At 46.4% G+C, this 13999-nt stretch overlaps 1 protein-coding gene across 1 annotated transcript in view; it reads right to left on the minus strand.

Moving 5' to 3' along the window:
* The window catches only part of ALDH5A1 (aldehyde dehydrogenase 5 family member A1), a 129970-nt gene that overhangs the window by 81085 nt on the left and 34886 nt on the right, over window positions 1-13999 (minus strand). Inside the window, exons 2-3 of the mRNA XM_069218756.1 lie at window positions 8791-8874; window positions 6029-6199 (exon numbers count right to left, since the gene is read on the minus strand). Of these exons, the coding sequence (XP_069074857.1) occupies window positions 6029-6199; window positions 8791-8874 (255 nt within the window). The remainder of the gene's footprint in view (window positions 1-6028; window positions 6200-8790; window positions 8875-13999) is intronic.

The following is a 13999-nucleotide window of genomic DNA, read 5'->3' on the forward strand; positions in this document are numbered from 1 at the left end:
CTGATATTGCGCGTTCTCTGCAGAGGCGAACAGATCTAACCAAGGCTCTCCCCATTGCTGAAAGAGACCTGTGCCACCTCCGGACAGAGACGCCATTCGTGATCAACTGTGTGTGGACAACTGAATTAGTCTGCTCTGGCATTGAGAGAACCCACCAGATGTTGAACCATCAGGGTAATTCCCTGATGTTCCAGCCATGTCCAGAGGCGTAATGCTTCCTGACAAAGTGTCCATGACCCTACTCTGCCCTGTGTGTTGGAGTAGCACATGGTAGTATTATTGTCAGTGAACACCTGCACCACTTTCTCTTTGAGAGAGGGAAGGAATGCTTTCAACGCAAGCCTGATCGTCTGAAGCTCCAGCAGATTTATATGGAGCCCTGATTCCACCGGAGACCAGAGGACTCTGATCTCTGCCTCTCCCATGTGGTCGTCCCAACCCAGGAGGGACGGATCTGTCACTATAGAGAGATCTGGTTGGGGAAGGGAGAAGGATCTGCCATGGACCCAATTCGGATTCAAAAGCCACCACTGCAGGTCTTTCGCAGTCGTCTCCGAGATCTGGACCATGTCGGAGAGTTTCCCCTGATGCTGCACCCACTGGAACCCACTGCAGAGCCCACATATGCCATCTGACATGTGTTACTAGCAGGATGCAGGAGGTGATGAGCAATGTTCCCTCTAATTTTTTTCCACTGTGTGCGGCAGTGTAAGGTCTCTGTGCGCTGCAGGCAAGGATACGTGCGCCAAGAAATTGACCCTTCACGCGAGCGCAGCGCATAACTACCAAGATCAGGCATTAAAAGGAGGCTTCCATTGGTTACAATGGGCCTCCGTGTGCTTTGCAGGATTAGCGTCAACATTTTTTATCCTAATCCTGCAAAGCACTGGACTAGCATATAAAATCCTGACACTAGTCCACTAACTACCACCATGGTGCGCCGTATTTTGAATATGACGCACTCATGGTGGCGTTAGAGGGGGCGCTAAAGGGGGCAAGCAAAGTGGCACTGCACTGTGTGCAGCACCAATTTTTTCAAATATGCCCCATAGTTCTGTTTTTTGCAGCAGGCATATTAACCCTCTATGCTACTTTATGTTGAGTCAAAGCAGCCACTAGGCAAAACTCCCATCTCTCTCTAGCAAGAACATTGATCACAATAGGCATGTTGACATTTTAATGGTTTCTTGAAGGCTAAACGCACAAGAAAATTTGCAGCAGGTGCTTTTAAATCGCAAGTTTTGGAAGTTTTTGCTAAACACAGTGCTCCCCAGAGGTCAGGTCCCGGTGATGTTGAACCGCTCGCACCGCCAAAAGCCGGTCCTGTGTGAGATTATAGCAGGCTCCTCACAAAGGGCCATGCTTTGCAGTTCATTTACAAAAATGTGAATTCAGCACTTCAGCTAACTACCTGCAAAGTGCATATTTGACCCAGAGTAAATGGCAGTACTCGCAATGCACTTTCTCTGGTCATGGTGCAGCTGCCTTTCATCAGGATGTCTGGGCATCCACTGTGTCCTCCATTTGTGCACCTTTCCCCTGTGAGCTATTGCTGTATTAACATGGAGCAGCTGAAGTCACCGGCTTGAAGCCAGACCAGCAGCGCTTTGCAGGGCTTCTCTAATAGTCCAACACTGCCGAATCCTCCTTTGTCTTCATTTAGGCGCACGGAAAGGCGTATCAGTAATCATGCTTGTGAACAAAAGCGACCGTCCACGAAAATTATTGTCGCTTTCACAACGTAGATTCAAGGCTGGGGAGTCGTCCACTCATCACCAAAATGTGGTGTGTACCTTGCACAAATTCTAACACACCAGAATGATGACCGTAGGGTAAGTTTATTCTGCGTGTCCCCAGAGCAGCTCCACTGGCCTCTCACCAGCTGCCAACTGCTCTCCTAACTTGAACAACAATAGTTTGAATGTTCTGTATTCTACATTCCATCCCAGAACATTGGCAAGGCATATACATAACAGAAGTGCCAACATTTCAATAAACCTAAAAATGTAATTTTATTTATCTAGTGCTAAATGACTTCTTGCTTGTGTAAGTCTACACGCTAATACAACCATCTTTATAGAGTACAGTTTTACTTCATAACCTCTGGTCATCTTTTAACGTTTTCCCTTTATCTGTCATAATATCTCTCAAATCCAAACTAATACGGCATATGTGTTTACACGTACCTGCTTTCATTTGGAGATCTCCTCGTGCAGGGACTTCTCCTCGGGTCCTGCACTGCCGTTTTGTTTTCCTGATCTGCCGCAAAGAGAGTGACCGCGTTTTTGCGCTGTTTCGTTTTTTAAATGTAGCGCTGCCATACGGTTTCACTCTCTCGCGTGTGGCAGGCAGAAATGTGCGCGCTTGGCAAACAGGTCTGCGCGGTGGGGGAAGGGGGGGTGCGCGCGCGCCCGCGCGCGCACCTTACAGGGAACATTGGTGATGAGGCCCAGCAGCCTCAGAGTCAGTCTCACTGCAACCCAAGACCGAGGCTGAAAGATTGGAATCATAGCCTGAATGTCTTGAACTCGCTTTTCAGGAGGATAAGCCCAAAACTGCACTGTTTCCAGAACTGCCCAGATGAAAGTGAGCGTCTGAGAGGGAGTCAGGTGGGACTTCGGCATGTTTATAGTGAACCCCAGCGTGTGCAGGAGGTTCGCCGTAGTCTGAAGGTGGGAGATGACTATCTGGGGCGCGTATGCCTTCAACAGCCAGTTGTCGAGGTAGGGGAAGACTGAGACCCCTAACCTGCGCAGATGAGCTGCAACCACTGCCATCACTTTCGTGAACACCCGAGGGGCGCTGGTAAGGCCGAAGGGGAGCACAGTAAACTGAAAGTGCTTGGGACCTACCACAAATCGTTGGTAACGTCTGTGGGAAGGCAGGATAGGGATGTGGAAATAAGCTTCCTGCAAGTCCAACGTTACCATCCAGTCTCCTGGGTCTAAGGCAGACAAAACCTGAGCTAGGGTGAGTATTTTGAATTTCTCCTTCTTGAGGAAGTAGTTCATGTCCCGAAGGTCTAGGATAGGATGTAAGCCCTTGTCCTTCGTTGGTATCAGAAAGTAGCAGGAATAACAACCACGACCTACTTCTGGCACAGGGACTTTTTCTATAGCTCCCTTGGCCAAGAGAGTCGCGATTTCCTGGTGGAGAAGTGCCAAATAATCCTCCAGAAGGTGATGGAAGGATGGTGGCATGTGTGGTGGAGCACATTCGAGAGGGATGAAGTAGCCCTTCCGAATGATCTGCAAAACCCACCCGTCCATGGTGATATGTTCCCAGTGGGGCAGGTGATGGCGGATCCTGCCACCAACTGGGCGGGAGTGAGGGGACGGACTAGGAGGGCTTGGAGGCTGCAGCAGGGGCAGAGGTGGACTGGACAGACCTCTGGCTCCCTGTCCCACGGCCACGTGGGATTCCACACCCTCGGACATGCATAGGCTGACCTGCATGCATGGCACGGTGGCTGTGTGGAGGATGCAATAGGGCGCCCCTTCTGTGTCCACAAAAGGGGCTAAAACGGGACTGTGGTGGGCGAGAGGCTGAAGAAAGACAGAGGGACCGAACCGTAGCCCGGGAATCCTTGAATCTCTCAAGGCCGAGTCCGCTTTGTCTTCGAAGTGACGGGTGCCATCAAAGGACATGTCCATGAGTGACTGTTGGACATCCTCAGAGAAACCAGAAGCGCCTATTCAGGCATGGCACCGTACGGCCACGGTCGTTGCAACCGATCTGCTCAGAGAGTCGGTCGTATCCAGCCCACAACAGATAGTGAACTTTGCTGCGTCTCTCCCATCGTTCACTACTTTGGAGACGATAGCATGGGCCTCCTCCGGTATCTGCGGCAGGACTTGCGCAACCGTATCCCACATAGAGTGGGTATAATGGCCCAAAAGGAAGGCATGCAGTGTTCACAGACCGCAGTGCTAGACTGGAGGAAGAAAAACGCTTCTTGCCAAACTGTTCCAGCCTTTTGGATTCCCTATCCTTGGGTTCGGAAGGGAACGTGCCTGAAGAAGAGGAAGCCTGGATAACAAGACTCTCAGGCGTGGGGTGTTGGGACAGGAATTTTGGGTCGTTTGGCGCGGGCCAAAGGCGGCGTGCGATAGTCCTGTTCACAGGAGCCCTTGTGTTGGGTTTTGACCATGTACCCAAAAGGACATCGTGAGGGCCTCATTGAATGGTAAAAAGGGTTCTGAAAGTAGAAGCCCTAGGCTGAAGCACCATCAGGAGATTAGACCTGACCTCTATAGTACGCAGCTCAAGGCTGAGGACTTCAGCTGCCCTACTGACCACCATACCATAAGTTGCTCCCTCCGCTGTACCCACAGTAGGAGGAGACAGCATGCCAGAGTCAGGAGAAGTATCCAGACCACTGGCCTCGCCCAAATCCTGTGCCCGGTCCATAGCAGGGTCATCCTGGTATTCATACGGGTCCAGGGACCCCTCCAATTTCTCCCCATAGGAAAAAGGGTCTGAATCTGACCTGGGGTGAATAGGCCCCACCGAAGCCGAAGGCGACGTCGGGAGCATCGACCATCGACCCGGCGCCAGGGAAGGTCTTGAGGGTGCGACTGGCGCCGGTGTGGATCCGCACGGGGATCCGGAGGTGACCTCAGTGGCCAGGGCCGAAGGAGCTGGCGCGGAACCCGAAGGCCCTCAGCCGAACCGCTTGTGCCCTAAGGCGCCGTAACCGGGTTGGCCCTCCCAAAATAGAGGCGCTTGGCCTCGTAAACCTCTTAGTTGGTCCGGCTCCAGGAAACTCGGGGAAGCGCGGAGTCGACCCAGACGCAGGCTCCGAGGACGGAGGCCTAGTGCGTGAACGCTCTTCCCACGTCGTGTCTGCCGAGCGACGGGGCGGAGTCGGAGAGCAATGGGACTTCTTCGACTTCTTACCTTGACCTGAGGATTTCGAAGAAGACGAGTGGTGATGACTCCGCGACCGATCGAGATCTTCCTCTCGAGCGAGACCGGGACCTACGCGGAGTCGAGTGCCAGGCCGTCATTAGCTTTAGGGACGGCTCCCTCAAAGCCTTTGGGTGCATGGCCCGACACTCGGAGCACGACTTCGGGTCGTGGTCGCGCTCGAGGCACCACAGACAAACACAATGAGGATCTGTCACTGACATCGTCCGATGGCAGTCCTCACAAGGCTTGAACCCGGTCTTCGGGGACATTCCCGACGCACCAAAGTTCTCACTCAAAAAAACTTGACAAAACGGTCGAATTCGGCCAAAAAATAGCCAAAGGTGGCTCTTCTCCTGATCAGCGCGTGCCGTGGAAAGAAAGCAACTGATGTCACGGCACGAGGGCAGCGTCTATGTACTACTCCCAACGTCATCACGGTGACCACGACGCCTGCAGAGTCGACCAACGCCACTGACACCTGGGGGAAAATTCTAAGGTAAGGAATCTGAAACTAGAAGTCTCTATCAGATAGGGGATATACTTGGGAAGGGGTTTTGCTATTGTTTCTATTTGAGTAAAGGGCCTCCTTTTCTCACTGTATTCCTCTAAGCTCCTCTTTAGTGTGAGATGCAGAGAGCTTTATTGCCAATGAATGATAAAGCACCAGAACCCACAAAGAGTTAGTAACGTTCATGAACTGTGACACAATACAAAAATATTTGTGAAAATTAAGTATCATGACATAACATTTCTCAGTGATGGCTTTGTCCTTAGCTGACCTCTGAAGTGGTAATGATTTTTTATTTTTATTTCTTTTTTTTACTTTAAAACAGATGAATTCTACATGAAGTTTTCAAAAGAGTTCACTAGGAAGGAACTACACCACCTAAACAAAACTACTGCAGACTTTAAAAAATAAGCCTAATTTCTGAAATCAATCTCCTTGCCTTGCGTGGCCAATCTGCTTGCCCACTGCTCTCCTGAATTACCAGTGAGTGTGTCTCAACATTGCTCTGTCAAGGTGATTTGAGGTGGACCTCTAGGCTTTCCGAAGTGACTGGCTCAACAAACAGCAATTCTGTTTCCATTTGTCAATGGACCTCTTTCTGACACTTACTGGAGTGATGATGGTTGCCACGCCAAGAGGTTGTTTCAGAACCAGAGCTCGTCTGTCTTTCATAGGCACGGGAATTATGTCTCCATAAATGCGACGGGCTTCTTCAGAGAACCATTCCAAGAAGGAAGCAGAGTACATCACCTCACCCAGTGCTTCCTTCAGCGGCTTTCCCTATTGTTGAAACAACATAAATGGCATTGCTTAGATCACATAATGTTTGTAATGAATTAGAAGGGAAAAAACAATTCATACAAATATTAACAATCTGACTCTCTTTTTACTCAATACACAAACTATTTTACCTTTAGGTACTGACCAGAGGTGCCATTTTTACATAATTCAACGTTATTGATTTTATGGCCCTTTGAAAGATAAGTACTGAATGAAACCCCTGACCTTCGTGTTGCACAAGTTTCTCAGCGGATGAATTAAGGTACTGACCAATCTTAACAGAATTTATAAATGTATATAGATCACCCCTCGCTAACAGTTTATTAATGGCAATCGTTGATTTGCCACAACACACACATACTAATAAGTGAGTCTGCATTGAAAAGGAGTGTGCCTTGCCTAGTGAGTAGTGCTGGAGGATTCTCTGCAAGAGGGGTCTGCACAGCTGAGAAGCAAAGTCGTAGCTGTCTGGTAGTGGAGCTGCTCAGAGCAGCAGAGTGACCCTAGCAATGGAAGCAAGAACTGTATCACAGATGAACAAAGGAGAGCAGAGCTGCAAGGCGATAGGTGATTGGCTGTCGCTTGTTCAAATACCCAGTAACCCTCAACTGAGCCTGGAAATTTCCATCATCCTCCCCATGGCATGGAAGAGTTTGGTGGGGTCGCCAGAGTGGACTGCAGGGAGCTCCAAATACACGGGTCCACTTATTACCTGCCCTCATCCTGGACCTCAATCAGTGGTTGCTGTTGTGGCTTGGCGGCTCTGGCTCCTGAACTGAAGGATTTCTGCATTATGACCAGCTAAAGTTGCTCTCAGTGAACACAAGCACTGGGGAGCCACTAAACCTGCTAGAATCAATCCCCTGGCCTTCACCCTGATGGTGGTGGAAGTCGAAAACATTTTTAAAGAACCACTTGTCTGAAGTGATGGCTTGACACCCTTGGTGGAAATATCAGATCTTGGCTCCGACAGGGTGGCTCTGTGCTGGCAAGGGTACATTAGAGTGGTTTAGTGGTTGCAGCTGCTTCACGTTGTCCTTGCTGTCCTGAATGAGTTGCCTGGTACTGGCAAAACGGAAAGCACCTGCCATAGCCATGAAGAGGGAGAACTTGATGGTGAGAGCAGAAAGGCCCAAGAAAACTGCTGTGTCTCTGCTCTCCTTGTAGTGTTCTAATGCAGATTCTGCTTTCTCACCAAAAAGGCCAGAGCTATCAAACAGCAGGTCCATTAAGGATGCCTGGACATCATCCAGTGCCAGACTTGAGCCCATAGCTCATCCTAAACAGTTGAAGTGGAGTATACTTATGTTTCACAACGTAGAGGGTGGCCTTCAGATTCATCTAGGCAAAGTTGTCACAGGCTTTGGGGTTGTAGTCTGACCCCTGGACCCACAAACTGATTTGTGAGGTTCAGTCACACTTGCAACAGTCCGTACATTGCATAAATTCTGTTATTTCAATGGGTGACATTTTCCCTTGCACAATGAATAATTTTATAAAGGGCTTGGACAAAAGGCCAAGGAGAAGCTACAAATTCGGGGCTGGAGGTGCAGAAAGAAAAGAACTAATATCAGCACACATGGGAGGCACTTGTATGTGGATCAGCTCTTCACTTCCAGAGCAGAAACTAGTCGGCACAGAGCTGCACGATCACTCCTGCCGGCACACAGAACTAGTTTAATATTTCTGCAGTCAGTTTGCGGGCTGGGAAATATTTAACATGTGAGGAATCTGCAGTCAGAACTTTTCCCCAGAAATAATAGATGAATAACTCTCTTCGATAATGAGGGAAAAGTTGTCTGCAAAACATTAATGTCTCGCTGCGACCTCACTTCTGAGGTGGCCTCAACTAATCCGGCCCACCTACCCCCGCCAGCATCTCCGTTACTTCCAGGGACCCTCACTTTATTCTTCCTTTTTCTTTGGAGGTACCTGGATTGGGAGGGGGTGGGCATGGGCCTCCCTCTTTATACCCCTGGCGTGTTATTGATATTAATGTTTAGGCTGCCTGTTGAGGAAAGTAACGTCTTCGCACTGTGTACTGCCAGCTGCACCTACAACATACATATGGCTTTTCCCTCCAAGTAATGATTTTTCTATTTCTTATTTATCATATTGTACAGTGTTGTGTCCAGCTTTTATGGCTTTTGCAGAATAAAGTTTTGTTTTGACTGACTTTGACTGAGTATGTGCTTAAATATGCACAGGGCTGAGCCACGTCACAAACTACCATACACATAAATAGTCAGCAACAGAAGTATGTAACACTACTGTGTCCCTTGTGAAAAATAAACTGAATTGAAAAAATAGTAAAGTGTGTTCTTCCGATTTCCCATGCATGACCACTAGCCAATCACTCTCTCTAATGGAGCAAGAAGGTTTATTTGAGTACACTTTCCATGGACAAAGCCAGGTGCAGGAGTTAATTCTCTGGCATGGAAGAAGGGACACGAAACAAAAGACTACATCCAGGGGCATGACCGTCGTAATACATTTATTTAAAACATAAGAAGATATATAAAGCACCGATTCTCAATTAAACATAGTGTACTGTCTTTCACATGCCAGTAAGCAATCATAATCATTCTTACATTTTCTGCAGTTATGATCTTAGCGAGATCCTCTTTGTTTTGTACCATGAGATCATACCACTTGCGAAGTAAGGAACTCCTCTCCTGCAAACATAAAAAAGTCAGCTGTTATATTCATCAACCTTTTAGTTAAATGTTCAGAAATCACTCCGAGTAAAAAGCGGACTGGACACACCCGAAATTCACTTCACAGACAGGATTATGTTTTAGTAGACAGCTGCTTTATCATCTAGACATGTTTAAAACAAATCAATACCTGTTAAAATAAACATACTCCTGTTGAAAAAGTCAGACATCTATTTTAATATTGCATGCGGCATTCTGCCACGAGGAGCACACGTTAATATGTCATACCTCATTTTTATTAAATAATTATTCCGATATCAAAACTATAGCATATTGCAGAGATTTTTTTATTCTCCTCTAAAATCTTTTTGCCTGAGTAGGACATTGATACGTAGAGCCACTGTTTAAATCACAGACCTGTTCTGACTAAGACCATAAATAGTCCTTTCTCTAAATTTCACCATAAGGGGAATGCACAACGCTTACATTTTAAATAGTCGACCAATCATTTCAAGTACCAGGATGCACACAGACTGTCAGGTTGCTTAAAGACTGCAGCCTTTAACTGATAGGACATTATGAAAACCACTACTAAAGCCAATACATCTAGCTTGAAAACACAAGCTAGACCTATGCTTTGTAAATGCCTATTCATATCGTATGCTCAGACCCAATAAACCGCTGCTTTTGTACCTACCAAACACTCGATGCTCATATACGAAGAAAAAACACTCAAAAGTCCTCAGCTAAATGTTGCCATTTGCGGGGCAACCAGAGGTTTGAAAAGCTGCACTAGACAATTTCCAGATGCAAAACCTCCCTAGAGTAAGACAGATATCCTTGTTGTAATAAGGCTGCATTAAATTAGGTTGTTACTTGGAGTTGCTTTAGTAAGACGGAAGTGCTTTCTGTAATCATGCTGCAGTACATAGGTCATTACTAAAGATCCATGCTGTCAGAAGGAAATCTTCCCAAGGACGGTCAAGTACCATAAGTCCTCACTAGAGATTCGTTGAATTAAATAAAAAAACCTTTTCTGTAGCAGACTTCTATGTCTTCGGTCATTTCTAGAGGTCCCTAAAGTCTGCAATCAGGCTGCAGTACTTAATGCAATTACCCAAAGACCCACAGGTGTCCACCATTGCCCAAACAATATCGGGATACCAGGTATTTATGAATAGAGCAGTGCCCGGGAATGTCTGTTGCTGAAAGTAGCAATGGCTACAAGCATTGTAAAAGCCAATAGGTCTGATCTTGGCCACCAACCTTCTAGATTTGTCTGTGATTGTTTTGCTTTCGCAAAACTGAGGTCAAGGAAGCCATCAGAACCCTGATCAATCAAAGAAAAAAATGGCTAAAAAAGCAAAAATATTTTTGGTCTCCAAAATCTCACATGGAATAGTTGTTCCTAGCACTTAAGGGACCTACTTTGTGTCAATGTGCTCCTTGTGAAACGGCAGAATGCAGTCACTCAAAGTGAAGTTAGCCAATGCCAAACTGGGTTGACCCAAGACCCCATGCTTTAGTGGGTGTAAGGAAAACATCAATGGCACAATAACAGACCAATGGATGAGGAGGACTGTCTGAAAGCCTCTATAATCAAATTATATAATTTTTAGTAGAAGCAAAAGTCTTGGTAACGCCAGATCTAAAAAAAAAAACAAAGTGGCTGTATGTATGTTTTCAGAAGGTCAGATCACAGAAAGCGCATAGCTTCATTAAAATGTGCATATTCACTTCCACACGTTTTTTGATTTATGTACGTTTTCTTTTGCCTAAATAAATCTGCTAAGGCTGGGTTGTAGTAATAGGTTCTATTAAGGCACAAAGTACATTTGTGTTTGTTGTGAAGATGTCACTAACATTCTTAGCTAATACTATAAGAAGTTATTCTAGCTGTTTCAATGCAGTTCTTTGTTGTTATGTGAAAGGAAAATTGAAAGTATTGATGGCAAACACAATATAGGTGTGTAGAACTCTTTGTTACCTGATAATGGGACAATGTAATGCCAGGAGCTTGATGAACAGCCGCCCCAGGAATGGAAAACCATTAAAGAAAAAAAATGGACTCCATGGCTGAAGGGGGCAGACCAAAGTCCACTCTCGCTGACTTAAGTCTACATGTACTTTTGCTTTTTATTGGTAACATAACGTGTCCCAAAAAACTGAAGCAGTGTATGACAAGACTTAGAAAGCGGTCTGGACAGATTGTGATGGATGGGTTAACCTTATTTTACATCACAGGTAAAATAATTCTTCTACAACTTACTGCCTAGAATGTTATGCATTAATATGTACACCACATATAATTAAGAACAACAACATTTAAAGCCAGCAAACAAGTTGCTTCTGGAGTCCTTACATTACCAGGGAAAGAAACTTAAATTTTTATGGGGAAATACAAAACAAGCATTTGCAATGCAATAGGTCTCACAATTTGATTTAGAGCTATTGACATTGTAAATTCATAACTGGATTTTTCTTGCCACATAAATTGGTCAACACTGCCTCATAATTGTGTGGCCTTTCCTGCCATATAATTCCAGTGGCTCAGCATTCAACTACAGCACTTCCACTTACCTTCTTCCTCTATCATAAAACGTATACAATTATAATAAAAACTTTTAGCAGAAATAAACTTTTGGCATTAGAGCGTAATGCTCAATGCACCATTACAGAAATATCATTTGGGACGGACTGGAGGGTGAAAGGAAAGAGGGAGTCTGGAGTAAAAATGGAGTGGACAAGTGGCCTATTAACGGTGTCATGGGGCCTGGATTAAGAAAGGAAAATGGTTGACTGGAATTTTGGTTGGAAAACAGAGCAGTAATTCGTGTTGAGTGAGGTCCGTAGGTCTGTGGGCCCTGTGCCACTGCACCTGTTGCTCTATTGATAACTAGGTCTCAGGAGAGAAAGCAGATGAGGCAGAAAAAGAGAAGTGAAAGGAAAACAAAAGACAAAAGGAAGAAAGAGTAGGGGTCACAAAGAAATAACAAGCATTTGCAATGCAATGGGTTTCGGATTTGTTTGACTTAGAGCTATTAGTGTTGTAAAGTCCTAACCAGACTTTTTTTGCCACAGAAATTGAAAATGAAAATTAATACAGTATTACATATGCAAGACAATTTAAAGCGCCATGCGTTGAGCTTGATTTCATTTGTGAAAGGCATGCGTATGTCATGCCGTTTCCGGTGTGTAGCCCTCCTCGACAGAGCGGGCAAACTACCATGTTTTCCGCATGGCTTCTGGAAGACATTTTCTTTTCATTTCCTAAGCAGCGCAATCTCGCTAGGCAGTAGTCGAGCGCTTTGCATGACACTGACCCTGTTCCATAAATAAAATAGCATTACAGCTGATACGTTTGACTGCGAATGAATTTCTGTTTCCTTTTGTGTGCGCCTTCACGCTCCTGCTCAACGCGTGGCGCTTTAAATTGCCAAAAAGCCCCAAAAGCCCCTCCCCAGATGTAATGTGATGTCCCCTAGGTAACCTTTATGGCATCCCTGCTCTTTAAGCTCTGCTACCCACATGCAGCTCAGCCAGAGCACGTCCTTCGAAGCACTCAGTGCCCACTGCTGTTCCAATGCTGGGACCCCTACCCAGCTCTACCAGGGATCCACAATCCTTGGAAACAGTGCCCACTTTTGCTCCATACTGAGATCCCACTTGCAGCTCTATCGGTGCACCTCAGTTCACACACTCCAAGTCCCTCAGCCATGCCCAAACCCCACACACGCTGTCTGCCAGAGCACCTCAGTTCTTACAGTTAGTACGCAATGCTGTTTCAGTACTGGGACCTCAGGCGCAGCTCCATCAGTGCACCTCAGTTCACACACTCCAAGTTGCTCAGCTGTGCCATAACACCACACATGCTGTCTGCTGTAGGCGCTTAATATCAGGATTGGGGGCTATAGACAGAGCTGTTTCCCGGCCCAGTGCTGAAATAACAGAAAGGCAGTGGGTGAGGAATGAGAAACGGAGGGCTGTATAATTCCCGGTATTGAAATAATGGGGCACTGCACTTAGCGTTGAGGTGCACTGAGAGTTGTATGTGGGCTGCAGTACTAGAATAATAATGGGCACACAAGGTCAGAACTGGGGGAGGGGCTTTTGAAGGGGGAACGTTCCTATAGGCTTGTTGGGACAGAAGTGTAGGTAGCGGGTTAATTTACAATGTCACTGAATTGCTTAATTAGGAAAGGTCAGGCTTTTTTTCTGCAGACCCGGATGTAAGAAGCCCTGGGTTGCTAGGCTATAAGCAATTACAAGCGATCCTCCCTTGCTTCCAGCACCAGGGACCACAGGCAGGCAGACCAAATGTGACCAATGATTTATAGCCCTGTTAACTGCCAAGCTCAGAAACTGAGGTGCTATGGCAGACACCATGTGTGGGGTTCCTGGCACTGGCATGGCTGAGGGCTTGGAGTGTGTGAACTGAGATGTACTGATGGATTAGTGCCTGAGGTCCCAGTGCTGAAGCAGCAGAGAATACAGACTGGAAGAACTGAGGTGCTTTGGCAGACAGCGTGTGTGAGATTCCTCACACTGGCTCGGCTGAGGGCTTAGAGTGCGTGAACTGAGGTGCACTGATGAAGTTGCGACTGGGATCCCAGTATGGAGCAGAAGTGGGCACTGTCTCTCGACTGTGGAGCTATGGAAGAGTTGGTAAAGAAAATACAATCCATGGAAGGGTGGGAGCCAGGCAGCTGAGAGAGGGTGCAGAGAGATCCCCCAAATGTGACCAAGAAAACAGCCTGATTTATAGCCTTGCTTACAGATAAGGTCAGAGCAATAATGCTCTGCAAATGAAAAGGGAAGCTTTCCTGGACAGGAGCAAGAAACAAAGTAAAAAAAGAAGTCCCCTTCAGACTAGATAAACAGGACAAAGTGTAATTATACAGTAGTTGATCCCCACTTGCACATAGAAGGAGGGACAAAGAGGCATGACTGACCACTAGCAAGCAAGGATTTTCAAATGACACGGAAACTAACAAATGAAATAGCTGCAAGCCCACAGAAGTACACTTAAAAGTATACAAGAGGTTGTACGCTTATGCTCGACCTAAAAAGAGGTTGCACAAATTACTAGCCTGGATTGCCTGGTTTGATTAACAACAATATTTCTTTCATTTTGGGATATCTG

Source organism: Pleurodeles waltl, chromosome 2_1 (genome assembly GCF_031143425.1).
Source record: "Pleurodeles waltl isolate 20211129_DDA chromosome 2_1, aPleWal1.hap1.20221129, whole genome shotgun sequence".
Taxonomy (NCBI): Eukaryota; Metazoa; Chordata; class Amphibia; order Caudata; family Salamandridae; genus Pleurodeles; species Pleurodeles waltl.